The sequence below is a fragment of the Phalacrocorax carbo genome, chromosome 10 (assembly GCF_963921805.1).
Source record: "Phalacrocorax carbo chromosome 10, bPhaCar2.1, whole genome shotgun sequence".
Lineage (NCBI taxonomy): Eukaryota > Metazoa > Chordata > Aves > Suliformes > Phalacrocoracidae > Phalacrocorax > Phalacrocorax carbo.
In genome coordinates, this window is record NC_087522.1 from 17,306,279 (window position 1) to 17,331,015 (window position 24,737).

Below are 24,737 nucleotides of genomic sequence, written 5' to 3' on the forward strand. Positions count from 1 at the left end.
CTCCATCTGCTGGTCATAAGGTTAACTGTGAAACCAAGCTGGTGCCTGGAAGCCAAGCTTCACACACTGTACTCCTAACCCATGTAGAAATACTAGATTTACTGGTATGCCCACAAAGAAACCATCCATCACCACCCTTGGAATATGCAGCACTGCAGACACTGCAAAGCTTCAGCAAGTTCAATGGAAAACTCTTCACAGGGTTGCCCCCACTGACAGCACATCCTGAAGTCTGGGTACTCTGAAAACAAGAGGCTCCTGGATCCCATACACGCTGCATGCTGCACTGAGTGCTAAAGTGCAGAGCGTGGCTAACTTCCACAGTCCAGAGATTTTGCATGATCTCACCACAGCAGTGCATTGCCAATCCTGCATCGAACAATTTAAGTGACACTGAATCTCAACAGCGCGTCACCAAAACTTCCAATGTCAGAAGCAACATCTTTCTTTTGGAAATAAGTCATTCACCCAAGACTTCAAGCTGCCCCTTCTGTAAGTAAAACTGACTGTATTCTGTAACAGTCACACAAAGCAAAAGCTGGTATTTTGTTCAGATCCATAGTTAGGAAAACACAATCAAAAAATCAATCCATCCGGATGGTACTGAAAATTAATACCTTAATGCTGACCTTTTAATCATTTTAATACCATACGGTTTGTTACTTCTTTCCCAGTTAATTAGATTAAACCAAGCATGCTTTTCAGGTGCTAGTGTAAGGCCACGCTTGGAACAAGGGCTGGAAGATGCAGTGAACTAATGCTTCTCAGAACCACTTAATTTGGTAGGCAGGGGAGGAAGAGAAAATGTGTTGTTGTTAGGAGAGTGGTAGCCTGAATTGGGATTAAAAAACCCCACTGCTGCAGCAGAGATTTATCCTGGCTGCCAGCGTGAGGGTTATGTCTGGCAGCAGGAAAACTCCTGGTTAGTGTTTGGGACAGTGGTGCCACACATAACAATGCTTAGAATAATGTGGGTTAAGAAACATACTCATCTTTTGCTTTACTTTTGCAGTGTACACACAAGGTTACAGAGAAAGACAAAAGAGTGAAAGAAGTATTTAAAAAATGTCTTGCTTTTCAGGACCAAGGGGCCTTAAAACAACAGCTGAACCTTTCTATTTCTTCTCTTATTTAGATATTCTTAGTGGTAACCAAGGTGTTTAGCATCATGCTGGGATCTGGTTTCCTGCCTCAGAGATGCCACATATAACCAATGTTTTCATTCACATGGGTTTGTCTCTCACATGGAAGAGTATTTTCGGGGCCCTTTAAGATAACGATAGTATTGAGGGATGGTTTAGCAAGATATGTTGTTCCAATCATCTCACAAACACCCCTGGAAGTCTTTTTAAAAAGATGTAGTTGGTCTTTTGCTTGCTGTAAGTCAATGGAGTCTGAGCTGATCTTCCTCATGTTCGTTTTTGACAGACGGTAACATAATGCTATACCCTTTTCCACTTCACTCCTGCCTCCTTCAGGAAACAGGACAGACCTTCTCCCCAGCAGACTATGTGCAAGGCCAAACACATTAAATCAAACTGTCATCTCTAGGGTCCTAAAGCATCACAGGACATAGCAAACGGCAAAGGGATTGCAGCAATAAAGCATGGCGTAATAGTTCAAACCGCAACTCTGCTCTGGGGAGCTGCCTCTGACACAAGCAGCTTTTCACAAGTGCCATTTGGGTTGTATTTTAGTTGCCCAGTGTGACACAGACATCACTTCCACAAGTTATGGGAGCACACATCTAACCGATGTGAATGTTATTTTACCCTTAGATAACGTCTTAACCTATGAAATGTGGAAGGCTTTAGCAAGCCACAGTCTACAAACCCGAAGTTCAGAGTCAGCAGATTCTTCCAGTCCTACTCTCTCTGTGTCTCTCAGCCTCATTTTTAAAACTGGGCGAGACATCTTCATCTCAGAAAGGCACTGTGAAAATTAACTGATCCAAAGTATACGCCTGCTCCAGTGACAATTGCCACAGAAAAGACCATTTGGAAAAGACTGGCTGGGTGAAATATATTACCACATACAGTCAACATGGCCCACAGCTACACACTTAGCAGCAAAAATAGAACAAAATGTTGACTATATTCTCTTTCAGAGGGCACCGTTCACATTGCAGCTTGAATAAAGCGAAGTCCCTGTGGAAGGAATAGCATACAGCCATGTATGTACTATTACCAAATAATTACATCGCCTTACCCACTGCTGCCAAGTAAAGGTTAAAATTTAACAAGTCTGACATTTCCTTTAAAATTTTTGGTATTGCAATAAAAAAAGTTTAGATGGAAAGTTCAGGTTTTAAAGATGAAAGTTCCCACCCCCGTCAGGACTACAATCAAACTCTAACCACCACATGATCCTTAAGCAGGGCTGAGACCTTTTGGCCTGACAGTACAGATGTCTATTGGCTGAAACAGCTATTACTCTCTGCACTGGTCCAAGGAAGAAAGAGATATATTGGACATACAAAGCTTTTGGCACCTAAGAAACAAAGGAAGATGGTTTTGTCATCTCAGAAAACAACTGATATTTTTGACATTTTAAAGAAACTGCAATTGATAGTACTGGGAAAGTAATTTTCCCTTACTCTCTCCTGTCTCTTGGACAAGATGGGCGAAAGGAAACTGAAAGTTTTTTCTTTTACTTCCTCCCCCACTACTACGCAAACGTTGATGACAAATGCCTTTTTTATTCTACCTGAATATCTACCAATATATCCTATACTAGTAAGCAAGTACATTAAGATTTAGGTTTCCCAAAACCTGACTTTTAAATGAGCGCAAAATTAGGCTTCAGAATCATCCAGTCCCTGAGATGAATACAGCACTTCGGGCAGATCTGCAGGTTCTCTGCAGATTCAGGGCAATAATTCATTTGCTTTACACCTGATCCAAGTATTTTAAGAACACAATTAGAATAGTCATGCAGCCAATCATCTTTTACAAATATTCTGCATGAGTACGAGTGACATTCTGAACATGGTCTTAATCCTAGTCACCAGCTCCTTTCCATACTCATAAGCAGTAAATGGCAGACAGTATTACAACAAAAACTTCATGGTGTAACTAAATGAAAATTAGGAAGTGGTCCTCTAAAATCAGGAGAAAAGAGGAAGTTTATTACATCCTGTTCCCTCTCATATATAGCCTTATTAGTGATCAGTGATAGTGAAACTCACTGATGGAAGGACAAGTATTGCTTGTGCCAAAAAAATAGCTGGTTTTCTAGTTAAAAAATAAGCAATCTGCATCTTATGGAAGGTTTTACAAGTTTCTATAGTAACTGCTATCATGTATAAGAATCTAAAATGCAACAAGCTGAAGTTTCCATAGAAACAACACAAGCAGTTTGATTAATATGGAGATGTACTGAGACAAATGGGAATATTTAATTTCACTTTATAATGAAAACACTAGTGAACAAAATACTACAAACTTGGGTAAGGTATCCTAACAAGAACTATTCTCACAAGCTTCTGAGCTGCAATTCATGCACAATATAAACTGAGAAGCATGTGGTGTTTACCATGTCAGATTCAAAGGATACAAAAGGTACTATTTAGTTTCAGGAAGCTGATGATGTATCCAACACATTCCAGTTGATTTAGGAATTTAAGCCTACAAATGCACTTACAGAGAAGACATTTTCATCTGGTTTGGAACTAAAGGTACCAGACAGAACAAAAGGATGTAATGCAATTCTTATAATAAAACATTGTCATTGCTTAGAAAGTTGAATTGCTACACAAAAAAGTACACAAACTTTCTACATGCACTGCAGAGCAGTAGTGAGGAACCATAGGACAACTCTGATGTTTAAATGACCATGCAGAAGTAGTCCAGTAATGTTACAGAAGGCTCATCACCATAAAATTCAGAATGCACTATCAAGACATAACGAATAACAGGAACAGGCAGGTACAACTCACCATATTTGGCACACTGGTGACGGGAGTACTCTTGATGTCGGCAGGAAAGGGAGACAAACTATTCGCCATGCCTGGCTTGTTTGGTAACTGAGGATTCACTCCTGTAGCTCCCATCTGCTGCCCCCCAGTTTGACTGAAGGGCTGCCCAAAGGGACTAGTGTTACCTGTCATTCCCATCTGGAAAAGAATGAATGACATTATTATAATTTTCTTTATCCCGTAGGGACATTAAATAAGCAAGCACACGTCAAATATCCATCTTTGCATTCACAGAGACCAAATTCCAGATTAAGTTGCTCAATATTTAATTCTCAATGTCACAACTTTAACCAGATTTAAATTAACTTTTTAAAAAATATTTTACAAACTTACACAGCCATGTGTGCCTGAAGCCTTGTAATTCAACTTACAAAATCATTGTGCAAATGCAAAGGAGAAAACAAGGTTATCCTTCCCAACCTGCATTGACAGAAATTACCTTTTCCAACTCTGCAAAAACTTTTGAAAATCAAACCACCCTCAAATCCTGTAATACTTTGTGCATTTTGCGCACAAAGCGCGACTTTGTACATACACTAGATGGGAAGGGAGGGATATATATAGAGGCATCTAGCAAACGCTTATCTACTTATGTTTTGGTACTTGAGGAAAAATGTCTGAACAAAAGGACATCTATCTAAGGCTGGCATCCTTGACAAATTACACCCCCAAACCTTCTCAAGAATAGCAAGCGGAAATACGACTCCCCCTGAATGAGTAAAGAGAACACTGTCCATCCAAAGAGCCATTTTGCTGAAAAACAGTCTCTCAGGAGAAGTGGTGAAATCTCTATTACTTGAGGCAGTTAATATTACACTGGGCAAAAGGTCCTGAAAAAACATTTTAGCAGGAATTTCCTTCTTTCAAAGAGGATGATTAAGACTAGGACTCTCCTTCCCCCCTCCAAAAAAGAGGAAATAAAAGTTGACAGATCATGTTGGTGTCCCCCCTACCACACACTGACAGGATTTCTAGATGAGTTTATCACCTGTCAGAATATCTTAAATATAAATCCAACCACTGAGCGAGTCTTTATTTGAAATATTAAATCCTGTTTTCCCCTTCCTTTGACCTCTCCAGCCCTTTCTTATACAACACACTGGTTTTCCACGGTCCTGGTCTTTTCACTTCCCTTACCAGCAGGGATTCAGGAGGACTATTCCCGGGGCTGGAAGAGGGACTGTGCACATCAGCTTATCAGTGTAGCAGCATAATACGGACCTGCTCAGCAGGTACTTTTTCAGGCTTACAGGAATCAGACTGAATGACCAGCTGATGAAGCACTGGTTAAGAGCAGTAAATTATGTCTGGGCAGAGTCCAATAAACACAATTTGACTGTGCCTCGTCCCCTTTGTCAGTGTACTTTGTACGCTTGTGTTTCAAACAGTTGGCCCAGCCATACTCAAAGTAGCTTTACATTAGGAAACAGTCCTTTTACCTGCACCCTGCAAAGTGCCTGTTGCCAGATTCAGGCCTTTTTCCACTGTACAAAATGTTATATCTTTACAGAAGAATCTAACCCACTATATACACATTTAAACAAAAGAAAAAAAGCTGTGTTCCAGAGTAAAGCTGAATAATTCAAATAGCATATAAGACCAAAAAACCCCAACTGCTTAACAGCATCAAAAGCTTAGTAATAAAGACTGCTTTTAAAGAAGTGATATTGGCTACTATTACACTGCACAAATACCAAGAATTTGATTTTCTGTAGTTCTGTGTTTGTTTTATAGGACTGTATGTTTAAAGAAATTGTGTTTTTAATTATTATTTATTACAACATGGATTTTCGCAGCTTTTCTCTGAAGAATTGTTTGATAAACTTCCCCATTCAACTCACTATTTCAGACAAGATATGAGAAAGGATCATCTGCTATCTACAGCTACTCATTAATACTATGACGGTCTATCAGATTAACAGCGAAGAAAATGTCTTAAACTAAAAGCGAGATTCTAAGAAAGTAGCTTATGACCGACTATTTAAACCCTTCAGAGGCCATAAATAGGAACATTAGCTGTTTGGCTGTTACTCAGTTTCCCCTTGTGTCTAAATCCCCAACTACAAACTTCATCTGTCTGCAGAAGTACTTGGCCCTTCTAGTCTTCTTTGAACTTGCTTGCAGGTTTGGTGGAATTTTTTTCAAATTGAATAATATATTGACTATTCTAGCAACCACCGCTATGCTACAACTTCCTATGAGCCCTACAGCTGCTGCCACCACTGTGAAAGCACAGTGGTGAGTCCGCATTGGTAAAGATGAATGATGCATATACGTGAACGTATTTCCCCTACTCCCATGGTCCTACTTGGGTCACACCAGCCTGCAGGAGACAGCCCAAGTGAAGTCCTTCCCAGACCTTGCACCATAAGGCTAGAGCACACTCAGCCACTGGGGAGGAGATGGAAGAGAGTCAGTGCAAGCAACAAAGTTGCCTAGCACAGATGTGCCGAGCTTGTACAGCATGATGTTCTAAGCCTCTGGCAAAATCTTAAACATAGCTGAATTTTCAAAAAGCATAAGCGAGATCTTCCTTTAGGCGGTGAGAATGTTAAGCAAATTGTACACCAAATTTAAGTTCTTGCTCCAAAAGAAACAGAGAGGTGTTCTTCATCTCATTTCATTATCAGGAAAGATTAACTTTTTTTAGAAGGAAAAAAAAATGTTTAAAAAAATTTTTTTTTTTTAGAAAAAAATATTACAAATATTTCAGTCTTTGCCTTCTAAGAAGAGAAAATCTCATTTTAAGGTTGTTAAAACTCTAAACCACTAGAACATCTCAAAAGCACCAAGACACTTCAGTCCTAACAGGTACTACATGGTTGGTTTATATTATTTTAATATTTCCTTTTCGATAGATCTTGTTAGTAAACATATCAACTCAGTACAACAAAGCAACCTTTCAAGATTTCCAAACTGAGTACTTAAGATGATGAGGAAAATTCTTCCTTTTCTAGGTGGTCATTAAGTAATATATACTTAATTGAAATTTTAAGAAATGCCTTGCTGTTGTTAGAAATCAAGCTGGAAGCAGAGTAGCTTCCATTTGAAACCTTGTATTTTTTTAAAGCTGTTCTCTGCCACATGGTATTTCAATGACTGAAGCTGTGCTTCATTAAACAGAAGGAACCCAAGGCTCGAGAGTTACACCAGTCTACAACTTTAAAAAAAGGCAGATAGTTTGATAACATTGTAAAACATTAGACATGCCCTTTAACCTACACTTCATTTTTGTAAGTTACTGCCACTGAAACAAACTGCCCAAGACTTTGTTTGAAGTCCATCTTAAAAACCAAAATCTGAAAAGACCTATCTTTCTATGTTCCAATCCCTGAAGTAAATAAAAAGACCCAAATACCCAAGATGAGTTTATTAAGGCTCATTGACATTCATAGTTTGAGGGGTTTTTTAAAGTTGGTTTTGCTTCAGAGAAGTTAATCTTATTAACAGGACTGTGATTTCCAGAGACTGGGAGAAGTGCACAACACAATGCAACAACTGCTCTAATGAACTCTTATCTATTTATAACAGTTTTCAACAAGGCTGGGAGCGACGAGTTTTAGTGGCAGAACAACCTGCTGCCAAACAGCATTAAGCTCAACAGCATTTCAGAGCTGTTACTGGTAACCTGAGGAGCAGCTCGGCATTTATTCCAGCAGCTAGCACCTCCAGCAAACACAGTGAGGTAGGGACTCCAGCAAAGCAAATCACTGTCAGCTCCTCACCGGCAGGAAGGCAACAAATAGGAGGTGGAAGAAAAGGAAGAATCAAACACTGAAAGTCATCTGAGTGCATAAGCCATTAACTGGCATTTCCTGGTTAATTATTTGGACATTGAGATCAGGTGACCTTCTGTAAAACTTTATCTAAACAACTACTAATTGAAATCTCAAAAAGCAACAGGCAAAGATGATCAGATGATTGAGCCTATATGTAGAGTAGATTTTACACTGCTTATTCATTCTGCAAACTGAAACCAGCAGATACGAAGCAAACGAGTCAGAAGGCTCAAAATCTGCAGCTCCTGCCTCTGCCCCCAGGTTTTTTCCTATGTGAAATGAGGGGGCAGGCGGGAGAAAGCAGATACTCAGAAGACCTTTGTTTTTATATTGCTGAAACAGAACTCTGATCCCAAATTAGGCAGTTTAGGGGAAGATTACTAGGTAATTACAAGTCATGAAAGAAGATAAACCAGCAAGAACTTGGGAGTTAGCAGCCTCATAAGAATGGTCATTTTCATGTGGGACTCTGAGCCATCAGAAAGACTTGTATTTTGCTTAAAGTTCGCTAAATTTTCTTTCCTGAAAGCAACAAAAGAAAAAGGCAATCCAGTGTGAGTTGTTTCTTTTTCCACGTGCAACAAATGGGCGCGGATATGTATCACAGGACTACTCAAGCTTCAACATTTCAGCATGGCAGTTTGTACATTTCCGTTACAACAAAAGCAGAAAGCTTCTCTCAGAAAACCTCGGTTACGCTGCAGTTCACTCCCATTTTGTTCTAAGCTTAAGGATGTTCTGTCTCCTGTTGCCTCCTCTGTCAGCTCATCTGCTTTCTTCTCTACCTGATGCAACCACCATTTTCTGCAAGCCACATTATCTGCACTCCTTTATCCTGGGGCAGCTCCTTTCATCCCACCTTATCCTCTGGCAACTCAGGTTTTATACTTGTGTTTCCGTGTTACAATTTTGTGCAACTTTGCTTCTTGCCCAGTTCTTTGTGGTCACAACTGCAGTGACTTCTGATGGACTAAAGCAGACTTTTTCACACGCAAGGTGTTTCCTATGCAGCTGTTCCATCAGTTGCAATGGGGGAGATGCAGGGGTGCTAAAAAGCACCTCAGCACAGAACTGCAAGTCAAGGCTAGAAGTGCCCTGAAGAAGTAATATGATTAATGCAGGACACCAGCTTAAACACATTTTTACTCTAAAACACTTCTCAGAAATATACTACTACTCTCCTTTAATGGAAACGATGCATTTAATGTAATAATTCTGCTATCCCAGAAATACAAGCAGATTCTGTTCCCTTTCTTATCACTATGGCAACTCTGTAAGATACAAGAATCTATTGCTGAGTGTGGATAAGGAACAGGGTGTTTCACTCTACGCTCACAAGCCAAGGAACATACAAACTTCCAAGCTGAAAAAAAGAAAAAACTTTAAACCTTTGTTTAGCTGACTTGGAGTACAGGAGACATCTTGCACTGCAATGTTTTGAGCCGCAGGTGTGGGAGGTACTTCTCTCTGTTTTGCTTTTTATTTTCAGAGCAAAATGGCAATTCAATTTCCTCTGGGTTTCATAGATATTATAGATCAAGCCTGTGACCAAATCTATATACCACATCTGATGGTGCAACTCAGAGCTGATATGACAGAAACGAGAAGTTGACCAATCTAATTTAAAAGATACCTTAAGGACCAGACTGGATTTTCATACTAGGCCACTTCTATTTTTAAAGCTTACTCTTTTCCTGCCTTCTTTATCACTGCTGACACACCACAGTACTCCTTCCTCTAGCCCAGCATCAAGGAGCTACTCCCTCTCTGTACATGAAGTGTCTAGGCCACAAATAAATCCTGTCTTTTCCTCCTACTCTAAGTTTTTATTGACTGTCACTTCACCTATACCACTACAGCCAGTTCTCTCATTCAAGCAGTCAGAGTTACTCCATTACCACATACTCCTCTGAGGCTCCCAGGATGTACAACCAATACAGCACACTCCAAACACCATGCACTGTTACAAGCACAGAATTTCCTATTCACAATTCCTTTTTTGGCTTCCCCTCCAATATGCCGTCATAAACCCCAGAACAGTATACAGCTCCACTCCTTGCTATCCATTTCCTTTGGGAAACTGCTCTCCTCTGTTGCACCAACCTACCTTTCACTCCAGGGTTTCCAAATTTAATAAAAGGTCTAGCAGGACAGACTGAGTTCACTATCAGTTTTCCTGCAAGACAGAAAGCATCCTCATTTGCAGGCACATGCCAAGGAGCAGCACCTATCTCTGACAACACTCCTGGTTTTGATTCTAGCACCACTGCTGCCTACATAAAGTTAATGCTATACATTTTTCTTTAATTAGTTGGTCCACACAGATTAGTCCATGGGAAAAGAAAAAAAAAACCAAACAAAAAAAACAAACAACAAAAAAACACAGAACACCCAAAACCACCCAACACAAAAAAAAAACCCAAAACAAAAAACCCCAAACAAACGAAGAACCACAAACCCCAAACAAAAAACCTTATCTTTAAGTTAAATGTTGATTTTCATTAAGTTTTGAAGCACTGACTCCTGTACAAAAATGGAAGAAGGTTATTCTGGCCAAGTATTTAAAACTGAAACAAAGCAATACCACCAGATGCAGACTAGCCCAACAGCAGAAAAAATACTGAAAGGTTGGTACAAGAATCAAAGAACTCAAAGCAGCATGGGTTCAGTGGAAAATAAGCCTGACTGAAGTAATCTAATTATGACCCAATCTTGTAAACTAAGAACAGTTATCATTAAAATTCAATTCAGTACCTACTATATATTTACCTAGAAAACAGTCCTACAAAGAAAGGAAGCAAGCTAGACAAGCTTGGCTGGACTTCGAAAGCTGTGAATCTGTGAAATGCTTGAACAACAAATCTGACCTCTCAATATGACAACAGGAGATATGAAAAGAAGACTGGGTAAGTGTAAAGTGACACCTTTATGTGTTTGGCTTGATGTGAACAGTATTGTAAGGACAATGATCATGCTGCATTACTTCTTCAGGGACGATACATAAAAAATGACAGGGTTCAAAGAGGCCTCAAGAGCTATGCAAAGGACTAAAAGGCATGGCTACAACAGAGTGTCTAACTGCAATCTAATACCCTAATTTATTTAGCTTACTATTTAGAGCTTATTAGTTTATCTTATTAAGGCAAGGGCTGAAGTGATCCTAAAGTACCAATTTGGGAATAGAAAGGTGATAACATTTTCTATTTAGCAAAGACATCAACAGGTACGAGCTGAAGCTCTATAGCTTCAAAGCAAAAATTAGAAAAAAGTGACCAAATTCCACTGAAATTCTTAAGATTATATTAATCTTTTATCTAAAGTGTGTACTTCTGCTCATGAAGAGGAAGTAATTCACAAAAGCCAAAAGGCCTATAATCAGAGCTATCATGTTTGACTTTGTATCACTGTCATTTTTATATGCTTAATTCTTTATGAAATGGAACCTAATAATAGAAAGGGAATTAGAAGTTCCTTTCTGCTTGTCTAGAGACAGTACAGAAAGGTGAGAAGAAAAAGTTCTCAGGAAGTAAAAATATCTAAGACCTTGACCAAACTGCCAAGTCCATTAACCAAACCCACAGACAAGTATCAAAGTCCAGGAAAGCAGAGGTGCAGAACAGAAGCCAAGAACTGTATCAAACTACTGCAGCCTCCTCTGCACCGTTCTAGAACTCTGTTAGACTGAGCATGGCTACGTGCAATTTCAGATTGCTCTTCTAACAACGTGAGATCAGAGACAGGGTGGACTGCAAAACGGCGTTTAATTCACTCAATCCAGCAGCAATTAAGTTGCCTCTTCAGACTGACATTGACTGCAGGACCACAAAACCGATTATGTTGATAGCTAGGTGTCCTAAGGAAACTGGGCTTAAGCAATGGAGCTGTGACAATCAGCATCCCATCTCCTCCACCTTCCGCAAATCAATTTTTCTCTGATCACTTTGGAAATCACTGGTCAATTTGACCCATTTCTGTTAAAGGTCTCGCAGATAATTAAGTTCCTAAGAATGCTGAGTAGAGAGATGGACAGGTAGATTATGACACTCAGATTAACATCTCCACAAAGAAAAGGCACAAAGACCTCTGCTATCCCGCACTGTGTTTAGCAGCAGAGCATGTATCCAGGGCTCTGAATGAGCCACCATCATTGCCAGTTTTGTCCTGTCAGCACCTCAGAAAGATTATCTGAGGACATGGGAGGGAGCTGAAAGCACGACAGGAAATGGTTTAGAAGACCCTTGGGGAGGGGTGCTGTGAAGAACTACAGCCTCTATAGTGGCCATCTGAGAATACACAGTCAATCTACTGGTTATGCTCCCCTCAGATTTGTTTTGGCAATAGAAAAACAGGAAGATCAGAGCCCTTTCAGCCCGCCCCCCCCCCCCCCCCACCTGTTCCCATACCTCTGAATCTGACAAAACAGTCAGAGGAGGAAGACACAAAGGCAGCCTTTTAGTGGGCCACCATTATATTATTCTGGATTTAAATCTATGGTACAAAAGCTAAAATCAATTGAACTGTAATCTCCAGATTAATAATTTAAATTATTTCAGTGTACAGAATATGCATGTCATAATTAAGGAAAGGAAAGAGCGAGCAGAGCCATCTTAGGTATGACCGGTTTTGAGAAAAGGCCCGAACTTTACTAATTAAGGGTAGTTTTGAAGGGCTGCATAAGTGATAACTTGCCTGTTCAACAGCATAAATTGCTCTAGTAAGACATATTTGTCATTCACTACTGCTTTCTTCTAAATCCCTTGTATTTGCAAAGAAGGACGTTCCCCCTACTTCTTCCTGTTGTATCACTGAAACAACCCAGTGTGAAATAACATGCTAGATGCTGAGGAGACAATAACTAGTTCCACCTTTCAAAAGCTACATATAAACAACAACTCAGTTTTCTGAATGCCTGGGCTGTAACTTTAGGTTTAGACCATAATTGATAACCTTTGGTTATCAGAGCAACTGTGCATAAATAATCTAACCCTTCTATAGCCACTTCTACTCAGCACCTCACATGCTTCATCCAAAATCCCCCATTGCATCACCAACATGTAAGGGACACTTCTCTCTCTCTCTTTTTTTTAAATAAGCAAGTTGGCACAAAATGGAAATTTTGCACTTCCCGCTGTGACACACAAATCCAAGAAATACTCTTTGGGTTTGGCACAAACAGAATTATTTGGTATACAGAAATTGTGTACTGCTCCTGCCTCCAAGCTATCACTGTCTAAGTCACTACAGGACAGGGATGATTCAGAACTTCTTCCGTACTTACTGCCACCAAGGCATGCAATCCCATGCATTCTGCACACTTTACTTGCTTCTTTTATGGGCCTTACCAAAACCAGTCACTTATTACTCCATTACTGGATTAAGCCTTCAAATCCTTTGTCATCAAATTACTACACCTACTTCAAGGCTGGGCTTTTAACATGCGACTTGTCTAAAAACCTCAGCATTTTGTCCCCCTTCTTTCTCTCTTCCCATCCATTGAAACTTTCTCACTACCAAACATGGTAACACCATGCCACCACAAAGTGTCACCTTGCTTGGCTCAAGTCATTTTAACTTTCTTCCTTTTGATCTTTCTTATCTTTCAAGACAAGGAAATCAAGCAGTCAACTTCTGAACACCTGAGACATCTATCAACTGAAGTATGCAAAGTACTGTGAATGCAAGAGTAAATCTGCTCTGAGTAACGGAGGAACCTCAAATACAGACTGATAGACAATTCAGCTGCTTTTAATACTATTAGTAAGCAACAGCAGAAGAGGACAGAACTGCTTTCAAAAGGCTTATTTCTGCCTTCCAGAGCAGTAACTCAATGAGAGACAGACCTATGCTTTGCCATCTGCACCGCTTCACCACCAGCTCCCAGGTAAGTTTAACACACACAAGTGTCCCAGAGCTACTATGATCTGGCATCAGCCACCTGGAGTGAATCCCTCCTCAGTCCTTGTGTGCTACTGCTACGACTCCCATCAGCCGCTTCGCTTGCACGCTCAGTACAAAACAGCAGCTTTCCAGCCAGGCACATGCCGAGGACTTCGCACTTTGGACTCTTATCTCCCTCTGGTATGAAACTCAAATCTCTAGTGCAAAGCAAGGTCCACCTAACTGATTAAGGCTCTTGGAGAAGTATAAAAGATAGGAATTTACATTCACTTGTGAAGTGGGAAAGACAGGCTTTCTTTACTATGTTGGCATCAGCTTGTATCTGTTTACTGACAAAAAAAAAAAGTAAGTCTCCACTAACTACTGTTTCATCCTATAGTAACATGTTCCAAAAGAAAGTCACCATGGTGCTTGGAATGTATATGCCAGAGGGACAGATGGAGAAGCAAGGAAAAGATTAATCATTTTACGGCAGAAAGCCAGTGGTGTTACAAACAAAAAGTAGTGAATTCCATTTCAGTGCAAGAATGATGGCAATCCTACTATCTCACCTGAGGTGAGAGCTCCTCACCTAAACCTATCTGCAGGTTTTGCAGTTTGACAAAAATACTGATTTAAAAATACTCACTTTTAAAGTCAGTGAATAACAAGAATGCCCTTTAAAAAAAAAAACAAAAACAAGTAACATTTCAGTTTTGAGAATTAAATGATGATCTGGCTAGCAGCATTCAGAGGAAGCCTGTCTTGCGCTGGAAGTCTCCACTCTCCTACCTCTGTAAGCTATCTGCTCTAACAAAAGCCTACCGCAACAGATTTATGAAGCATTTCGAGTATCTTGCTCTTCAGTAGTAAACTAGCTCAAAGAAATATACTCAAATGCCCAGGAACAATTGTAATTTACCTCATCCTTTATCACAGGATGAAAGATTCGATAAACTAGAAATAAAATTTTTAAATCCCATTAAAAGGAAGCCAGGTATTTTATTACCCCTTGTAATAAGATTTGAAATTATCTTTCAAGCATTTCAGAGGACAAATTTAAGTATTCCAAGGCAACAAGACCACTCAAAAAATGTACAAACATTTCCACATAATTACTGAAATACAAAAGAGAGAATTTCATGGGAAAATGCTCTTTACAAATGACTGGATTTGTCATTTGTAAGAGAGAGCAAACTCTTTTAATACGCTTAACTAGAAATTAACATTTTCCAGCAAAAACAAAACAAACAAAAAGAACCTAAAATAATCACATGCTTGCACTGTATGCCTAAAGAAAGAAAATGTCTCCAAAATTCTGTGCAAGCCAAAGTGCTAATACAACAGAATATAATATAGGAAGAATCAAAGTAATTTCTGTACCAAGTATTGCTATTGTACTTATGAATCAAAAATAAAGCTCAGAAGGCTTACTTTGTAATGAGTGTAACCTCTGCAAATAAAAACTTCAAAGCTCTAATGGATAATTAGCCACAATTGATCAACGTGTTCCAATTGCTTCAAGAGCTTTTATGAGCACCAAGCAGAAAAAGAGGCTTTCTTCAGATAAACAAGAACTATTCTTACTATTTAAGAATAGAAAGTTAACCAGAACTGCATAAATTAACTAAAATTGTTTCCAAGGTTGTTTCATCAAGAAAATCTAGTTTGTATGCAAAGAGTAATTCAACAACACTTAAAAAGATTTTTGAAAGCCTGAAATTCAGTTAAGATACACCTCTACAGATGCTTGATTGTACAGTCACAGGCCAAAATCTTTCAGAGTTACTTCCAGAAGAAACATCAGCATGTACTAACACACATTTATAGCCCCGTCAAAACACAATTTCATAACACAGGATCTCAACTCAAATCTCCCTGTCCTCCTTCAATTCCTATACTTCATCATCAGTAAGCAAAACGCAGGTTTCTAAACCAACAGCAAATCTCTCAACACAATGTCTCTCTGTGCTTCTTCATTTTCTATATGGTAGATATCAGCCTTTCAAAATGTACCCAACAGGCCACAGAAGATGTCTAGGGCTTCTGAAGTTCCTGTAGTTGGCTGAAGACAGCCAACATAATGCTGTCATGTTATATGAAGCACATAATGCTTCAAAAATTTAGTATTATAAAGAATAAACTGTTTTGTTAAAGAAAAACAGTATCATCATTTACGAGATTCTTTCCCATTTATCTCCCAGAAGCTGGCCAAAGATAATTTATCAGGCAGTCTGGGTGATACAATATTTTAGAGGTGAGGAAAAGGCAATAGTAGCTCTACAGAGTAACAAGAGCAGGAAAGTTGTCTCCAAAATATAACAAAAAGAGGCATTCTGTTTCCTGTCTTTACAGTATGTACTTTCCTTGGCAGACATGAATCCTCAAGGAAAAGCAGACACATTGAAGGGAGAGATTGTGTTTCTAAAAGAAGTAATTATTCTATTTCAATCCAGAACGGGGTGGGGGGCGGAGAAAATAAAATAGACACAAATTTATATTACAGGTTACATTACATACATTAAAAGAGAGAAAAAAAATCAATATAACTTACTCAAAACAACCACTTAGCAAAAATATCATAGCCTGTCATTAACAGTAAACTAAGGAGAAACTTAACTATAAATAATTACACTGCTGAAATAATTTTTAAATAACTAAGAGCTAAATATGTTTATTTTGAAACACCACACTGACTTGAAGAGCTACCTTGAAATCTCCAGGCTTTCTGTAGAAACATGCTCTCCTTGAAGATTTAACAATTCACGTGAAGCTATCAAGAGACTTCTCAAAAGGTTCTTACACAAGGTAAGATCTGAGACGTGCTTAAAACTGAACACTGGAAACAAACTAGGCCTATACACACACACTTCCCACTGAAAGGGGCCTGCATGCAGTGCTGCCCAGAAATGTATTTTAAACCAAGAAGCCCAGTACCAGACTCAGGAAGCAAACACAGCTTATTCCAAGAGTGAAATCCCATCTTTGACTCGTGGTGTTCCAACACTTTTCCATTCCCAGTGCACAAAATCCTCCCATCATAAAAGGCAGTTATTTAGTCAATTTGCCAAAAGTTTCAAAGCGCACTTTTTTATTTGTTTTTTAAAATCCCCTTAAAAAAAGAATGCCATAAAGCTAGGACAGCATTATGCTGCAGTCACTCTGAAAACACAAAATCTTTCTGCCCCAAAACAGCAGCATCTCTCAGAAGCTGTTAAATAATCTGTTTACTACTCTCTTCTAAAAGTCTATTTCATAGATGGGTCCTTTTGGCAGGGCTGTTCCTATATTTAACATGCTGTATTTTCATTATGATTCACTCTGAAACAAAGGCACTACTGAAACCTTTTACTGCACAGTATGCTTCTTATTTGCCAAACCTAAAGCAAATTCATATGTACGCATACCGAAGGATATGACTATCACTCGAGCATCTTCAGAACATCTAAATACTAACATTTCCTGGTGCTACTTGTAGTTCTTGTAGTATCAAGAATGCAAAAATCATCTGAAGTTCTCATTCATCTAAATCTCAATTCTACGAAGTATTTCTGGCCTTAAAACTAAAGCCATTGCTTGGATTACATACGAAGAGTTAACACACAAACAATAAGCTTGATGTGTCACGTCCCTCCCCAGTCACAGCAGCTTCTGGAGTATATACTCCGTACTGTGGTGGCAAGAAAGAGGAGGGTGGGGAAGAGAAATAAGCATGTGCCATTCACCACCAATGGACAAAGTTGCAGCAAGCTGTCTATTGATGCCATACACAAATGGATTTGGGCTTCCGAACAAACAACAACAGGTATTTCCTCTGATCATTCACAAGAGGGGAAAAAGGTATTACATTTTGCCATTACTTATACTCAGCCCCGCAAAGTAAACTAGCAATTGTGTCACCAAGAATTCAGTTTGGGGTTGGTTTTTTTTGAGATGAGGAGGAAAAGCGTGTACTGAAACAGCTTTTCTAGTCCAAAGTTAACCTTTAAAAAAAAAGTGAAAAATAGCCTGCCTGCTATAAATAGACTTGGGCATGCCCTGTATAGCCTCTTGTATTGAGATTTTATCAAACACCTAGCTAAGCAAGGGGATTTCAGAATTTCGAAGTGCCACTTTTTAACATAATGCTATTTTCTGTCTGACAGTAGAAGGAGAATCGCCTCCCCTTACTGTTTCTCCTCTCCTGATCCATTTCTTAGATAGGTTGACAGAGTATATTATGCTATACGTCATTTTCCAAGTGTCCTGCATTGCCTTTTTTTCTAAGAAAGCAGACCGCCAGCATTTAATTTTCAGACCAGGTGTTCTGACACATTTCTGTATGTACTTCCAATTACAGAATGTCCAATATAATCACAGCTTGCTGTCAACTACAAATATTAAGTTTATCTTTTAATTAAGGAGAAGTTTTGAGACCTGCTAAAAGGTCTTGTCATCAGAAATGCTCCTGTGCAACAGTATCTATATCAATGATTGGACTCTATTAGGAAAATTACTACAACAGACATTTCCTCCTGACCAAAGTAACCTGGCATTTCATAACTTCCACACACCAACATTTAAGTTAGCAGGTTTTCCTCCCTCTCAAAATTTGAGTAATTTTTTATCTCTGTATTAAAAAAACAAACTAAGAACAGCAGCAGAAAGGTGTGTGAGAACAGTCTGAAAACTAGAAAGAAGTAATTTCAGTCGTATCTGTTAGTTTATTTTGTCATTTTAATAAACCTTCTGAAACAACACTGGAAATCTTGCTTTTAAGCTTCCAGAAGAACTGGTGGATCCTTTAGGTTTACTTCCAAACCTTCTTTCAGATACACTATTTAGAAATAAACCCCATTCCAACAACAAAAATTGAAGAATTACGAGACACTAACTGATATTATCTAGAGTTGGTGACAAAACCCTTAACATTTGTGTTGTGCCATTATCTTCTACTGGGGTAACAATTCTACTCTGAAAAGATCCCATAACCATTTCATTTTTGCCAGCTGGATGAGAAGCCAATGCAAGTTAACAGAGACAGGTTTTTTCACTGCTCAAGTTGGAAACAGGAGGGGAAACTAAACTGTGGTTTGCCCCCATGAAGGCTCCCTGTTTCTTGCAGCACTGGAGCCACACAGAACCTAGGTAACCTGCTTAAAGATAGGCATACAAGCCAAGCAACTATCACTTCAAGAGAGCGTCAATGATGTGGCACAACTGCAAATGAAATTTAACTCATGTACTAGAAATAGGAAACAACTCCATTTCAGGTGCCAGGAGTAACAGTTGTGGTAAGCGACCTTTTTAAGTCACCAAGTGTCTTTGGTATATCAGAGTAAACTCATCTGTGAAGTACCACTTTGCATGGTCATGTTTCATAACAAAACTGCATTACATATATTTTTATTTTACTACAAGTCAGTGAGTTTTGCTCTTATAAGTCTATAAGTTTATATCCTCCGTTTGTATTATTATAAAAAACACATATGTCTTTTCTCAGTAAAAATGCTGTTTTGGTGATAGTTATTCAACACAGAAACAAGCAACTATGGTCAAGTATAGAACATTCTTAGGAGTCCCCTAAAACCGTGAAGCAGCATTATTTGGGATATGATTTGGACTGGCCACTTGCATTTGCCAGAGTCATGGTCTGCGAGGAGACAGTCAGCTTGGCAGCCTAGTACAGACAACTTAGAGGGTGAGATGCAAATTAACTGCAAGTCATGTTAAAACAATTCAGGCAGATTTAGATTGAAAGTCACCCAAGAAGCAAACAGCACCAGCAGTTCGCTGTAACACAGAGAACTGCAAAAGAATGAGAACATCTTCACCTGACTTAATTCACAATCAGCAACCATATCTAAATCTGGTGCTTAGCAATAACAACAGGGTAATCCATTTAAATAGTTTGCTTTGTTTTTTCTCATCACAAGTTTTCCTCACTAAAGATTCCTCAAAATACAGAGTCAAGTAACACAACTACATACACAAGTTAAGTCTTGTGTCAGAATTCTTGCTCTTTAATGTAGTGCGTTCTCTTATTAAATTTAATCAAGATTAATATCCAACACGAAAACACCACTCAGTGAACAGGGAGCAAAACTGTGAATGTGTTTATCGAAGGCATATTATTTATATATAGACCAAGCCTAGAAACAACAAAAAATTCTTTTCTAGCTCAGCAATTAAAAAAAAAAAAGAGACCACTGGTTATTTTCTTGGTAGACATAAAAAATGGTTTTACCATTTTCCGAAATTCACTTCTGGTAAGAGTTCCTCCTCATCTTTAATCTGAAACTTATCCTACTGCAACATGCACTGCCATTGTGCTATTTTGACTACAACAAAGTTGAAAACATGCACTATTCCAACAAATCAGGCCAAGAGAGTTAAGAGAAAAAACTGTTCTGAACTCATATGCAAAAATCTGGCATAATAGATCTGGTCTTGCACAGTTCATGAGTATTCTGAACCTGTTAAAATTTTTATGTCAATCCTACTACTGGTACCAACTTCCAGTGGGGCTTAAACAGATACATACACAAGTAAGGAAAACTCATCAGTTGTACAGAGCACCAGAAGTCTCTGTCTAAGCTCATTACTACCAAATCATCTGAAATACTACATTGGAAGATCTGCCAGCCAGATCAGCTTTTCTATCAGTTTCTCCCTGCCAGACAGGTTCTAGCTTATATCAATACAAATATTTTCCTTCCAAGTTTTCAAAATATGTAGAATGAGGTTACTTAAAATCTACAATCTTGAAAAGGCATTGGGGGAAAAAAAATCAAAACCAAACAGTAATGTTGTAACCCTCATAACTAGGTATGGAAATAAACAACCACTTTCTCCTGATACAGATTCAGACTAAGATTTGACAAGTAATTACATCCTTTGCTGGGGCATACACGTTTGATTAAACTACACCTTTCAGAAAGAAAACTAACCTTGAGGTAGGTTTACTAGTTCTATTAAGAAAACGCTTTGGAAGGAACCCCCAGCAAGCTGTAGTTTCACTGCAGCTTAAAAGCAATGGCTTCTGCAGCTCACCAGCCACACACAACTCCAGGATTTTTTCTTAAGTTTCTGCTGCTGGGTACCAGCATATCCTTATTTGAGCAATATGGCTCTGGAGCTACCGAAGAAAAGGTGATTCCCTTTAGAGTTGTACCAGGAGGCATTACACCTTGGAAACACATGAAAAAGGAAATACTCAAGTTCTACTCATCTCAGTGGGGCTTTACTGCTTCTCAAGGGAAAGAGTGAAAGTACCAACTAGGTGACTCACTATCCGAAACGCTTAGCAGAGTGCAAAAAGGAAATCTGAAAACAGTACGAAATAAATGGTAACTTCACAAAATTTTCTTCTGATTTTCCACAAGCTTTGATAGCAGTATTAGGACGAGGGGAATGCATCTCAGCAAGGGACTATATAACATCTAATGTACAGAAACACAACTTTAAGCTCTTGCCAGCCACAATGAACTATATGAAGGCTTCATCTCCCTCAATTGAAAAAGATGAACTCTCTCAGCAACAGGATAGTATTAGGCACAGAGCATGCTTGCAATGAAGTGCTCATTTCTATGGAAGTGATAGAACATCTGCTTAGCTTTGCTATTTCTTAATGTGTTCGGCAACCAACAATCTTAAAAACACAACTCTAATTTGAAAAGATTTTCTAGGTGGTTTGAACACATTTTCTCTACTTAATGGACTTTACAAAAAACCAGGGTACAACTCAAATGGACAATTCTGCTCCTACTGGAAATGACAAGATGATCTGTTCCTCTACCCCTGCCAAATAACAATTCTTCAAAGAAGAATCCTTCTGCTTTTCTAAGCAGATTTCTTACAGAACTTCAACCCAGTCAAATTAAAACTATCCTTGCAGTGTCATCCAAGAAAACAGGGCCACAATGCCATGGTTGCAAGCAAAATTGTTACAGGAAAGGAATCTGGTAGTGAACAGAGCAGCAGTACATACAGTAGCATAGAAGAGAGGTTTGCAGATCATCTCAGACAAGTCAAAAATCACAAAGCAGGTGCTCTAAATAAATTTGAGTATGCACAGTCACAACCAATGAAGAATTCAAATCCTTGCTATAGTAAGTTATTGTACCTTTAATTCACAAAACCTCCTCAGGGACTACTCTACTCCCTATTTCCAAAAACATTCTAGGCTATCAAGAACATGTGATATACACCCAAGAAAACGGGACTATGACTTTAATAGCTATTGTTTAACTTCTATTGACAGGTTGCTTCTTCCAGAGGATCACATGAAACCGATGAAATCCTTTACTCATGTCTGTGTAGACTGAGGAAGTATTTTGCTTTAATTTTTCCCCACCAATGGAAAAAGATTTCTCTTCGTGTCCACACCTTGTGGCTCTCTGACACTGAGAATCAGTTATTTTTCATTATCTTTCCAATAGGTTAGGGGTCAGGTTTATCCGCCACCTTTGACTTATGCAAGTACATGCATCACAAGCTTGAGTTACCAAGCTCATTTCTGGTGTACTTTTCATTTCTTCAAGAGCTGCCTTAATATGGCAAGTCCAGCTCAAAATTAACAATTATTGGCTTATGATACTCCAGATGAAACGAATCCCAGTTATTTCTGAGCACAGGTGAAGGGATCAGATTCTGGATTTTTTTTCCCCCTTCTTTTTCTCTTACTAGAAAGAATGCTTATAAAAACATACCACAAGAAAGAAAAACAGAAAAAGCAATGGACTTCATGTGATCAGTCATTTACTAAAAATTATTAGAACAAACCAGCAAGGAAGCAAGGTCTTGCCCAACAAAACTGGTCCCAAACCATGAAGTGTCATGAGTGCTACACAGTGCATATAAACACACTGAACTGAGAAAAATGGACTTCTGAGCCATACTTGAATGAGGTTAATCAGTGATGCACATCACCTATTTTAAAAATAATGATAAAAATCTTGGTTTAAAAAGTTCTTTTAGGTTTTGTTCTGCAATTGTATTTCACACCTCTTCCTTTCCCTTAGGACATATTGCTACAGTCACCACCTAGAGAATTTGCTTCAGCCTTGATACAGTTCTTCAAGCCTGATGGCAGCTACACTTCAAGCCATTTAGTCAAGTTAGGCACATTCAGTGTTATGTAAATCAGCTGCCTCACCGCTTTTATTGCTGCTCTTCAAATCTTTTCAGCTGTATACATTAAGTGGTAAACATCAGGATCAGGAGATTAAAAAAAAAGAAACTAACCCACATTGTCCTTCAGCAGAAATTTCAGTTTCAGAAGAACAGACAAACTCTTTACTTTTCTTAAAAGTTTTCATCACAACTGGAGCATCAGTAAGAGAAAAAGCTAACACACAATCACCATTGATAATCCTATTCAGACAATAAACTGTGGTGGGAAGAGACTAGAAGAGGATACCAATCCTCAAATGCCTATTAAAGAGAATGGCAAAAATGGAGAATGCTTCTGCTTGTCAGGAGAAAAATCAGGGAGTGAGTAATTTGTTCCAAAATGGAAACACAAAATATTGAGCTCACTTGCTCTATTACTAAGAGAAAATTAAGACAAGAAAAACTAAAAAAAAAACCCAAACAACCCAAACCCCATGCTTTTAATGGTTTTAAGCTTCATCTTGGTCAACGTGAGATAGAGCCTTGGAAAACACCAAATTTTCTGTTTTTTCAAGTTGGCCAAGTTTTAAAAATTGTTTTCTCTAAGTGCTAGCACCTTCACAGAAACACCATCTTATCACTTACAGCCTGTCATTAAATAGTCCTACCTTTTCAGTTTCTCCAAACAACTTTGTGTCTACGGACTTCTGAAAGCACTAATTTTGCTCTCATCTTTTGGAGATGCATCACCAGTGTTGAGCACAGCGCTGCATACAAGGACTACCTTATGGTTTGCATAACAGGAACACTTCCACTATCCTTTTCCAACATACTCCTCGTCCAAGTTAACTTTTCTTTTCCTTCATGAACATAGGCTAAGTGAGAAAGCCCAGGTCACCTTCCCAAGCTGGTGAATCCCACCTGCAGCTAGCATCAGGCTAAGACTGAAGTCCTTGAAAATGGAATTTGTCCAAGTGCTGGCCTACTCCTTACCAGGGGTGGGCTTGTTTAAAAGAAACCAAGACACCACAGAACCTCCCCCCACCAGGTTCACACATACTCCATCAGATGAAGACCTTAGACAAGTCCCTTTGCTTTATGGTAATTCTACTTGAGTTAGTTCACTTTAAAGGAATCAGTAGTTTCATCACATAACTGCACAGTGACTTGGAAAAATCTACTCCTAAGAACTTAGGTAACATTAAGTTTATAGAAATAAGCGAGATAATTAGAATTTGTCACTTTCCCACAGATTTCAAAGAAAAACACAGGAAAGGTAAGCTGAATTTCTTTCTGTGCAGACCAAACCCCTCCATACAACCAATTAGCTGATTCAGAGGCTGGAGACAGCTATATCCACTTTCACATGACCTTCACTCAGACAGCAAGCATCTCTTCCTTAAGCAAAGGGATCTCCTTGAGTGCCAAGAGAATGCTTTTTATATCTTTACTTTCAAAATTAAAATTAACTATACAGTACTCCACAATTATGTCAGTATTTCTTCAGAGAACATGATTTCTTCCATTGTCAGGCAATTTTTTCCATGATTCCTAACATATTAATGAATTGATACTTATACATTATTAGACTACAATGATAATGACAAGTGATGTAGGAGTAGATAAAATACCAGAGTTTAAATTATATTTTCCTATGTATCAGAAGAGGATGGATTTGCCATCCAAGTTTCAGGAAGGAACTGGAACAAGCAACACACATGAGATGAGGCATACTGCTGGCCAACTGAAAGACAGGATGAGCAGCAATGGTAACACTTCTCTAAGCTCACACCGGGAAAATGAAGAACTAAAAAGCAATGACTATATCAAGCAGGGACCAGAGCAGTGCCCCATGACTGTAGATACTTCGAGGCGTACATATTCCCTGTCCAAATCTGCAGTAGCCACCAAGTTAAGACTTCTTTCCCAGACACTGCCCTTCCCTTTTGCAGAGCTTGCATTAGGCTGGCAATCTAAGTGAAATTTAAATGTTTTCAGGTCAGTTCCTCTGT

The 24,737-nt window shown here is 38.8% G+C and overlaps 1 protein-coding gene across 8 annotated transcripts in view; it reads right to left on the reverse strand.

Annotated features, from left to right (window-relative positions):
* Window positions 1-24,737, reverse strand: part of CREBBP (CREB binding protein) — a 95,486-nt gene that overhangs the window by 54,625 nt on the left and 16,124 nt on the right. For all 8 annotated transcript variants that reach the window (XM_064462070.1, XM_064462068.1, XM_064462065.1 and 5 more), the window contains one exon: window positions 3,938-4,114. In XM_064462070.1, the coding sequence (XP_064318140.1) occupies window positions 3,938-4,114 (177 nt within the window). The remainder of the gene's footprint in view (window positions 1-3,937; window positions 4,115-24,737) is intronic.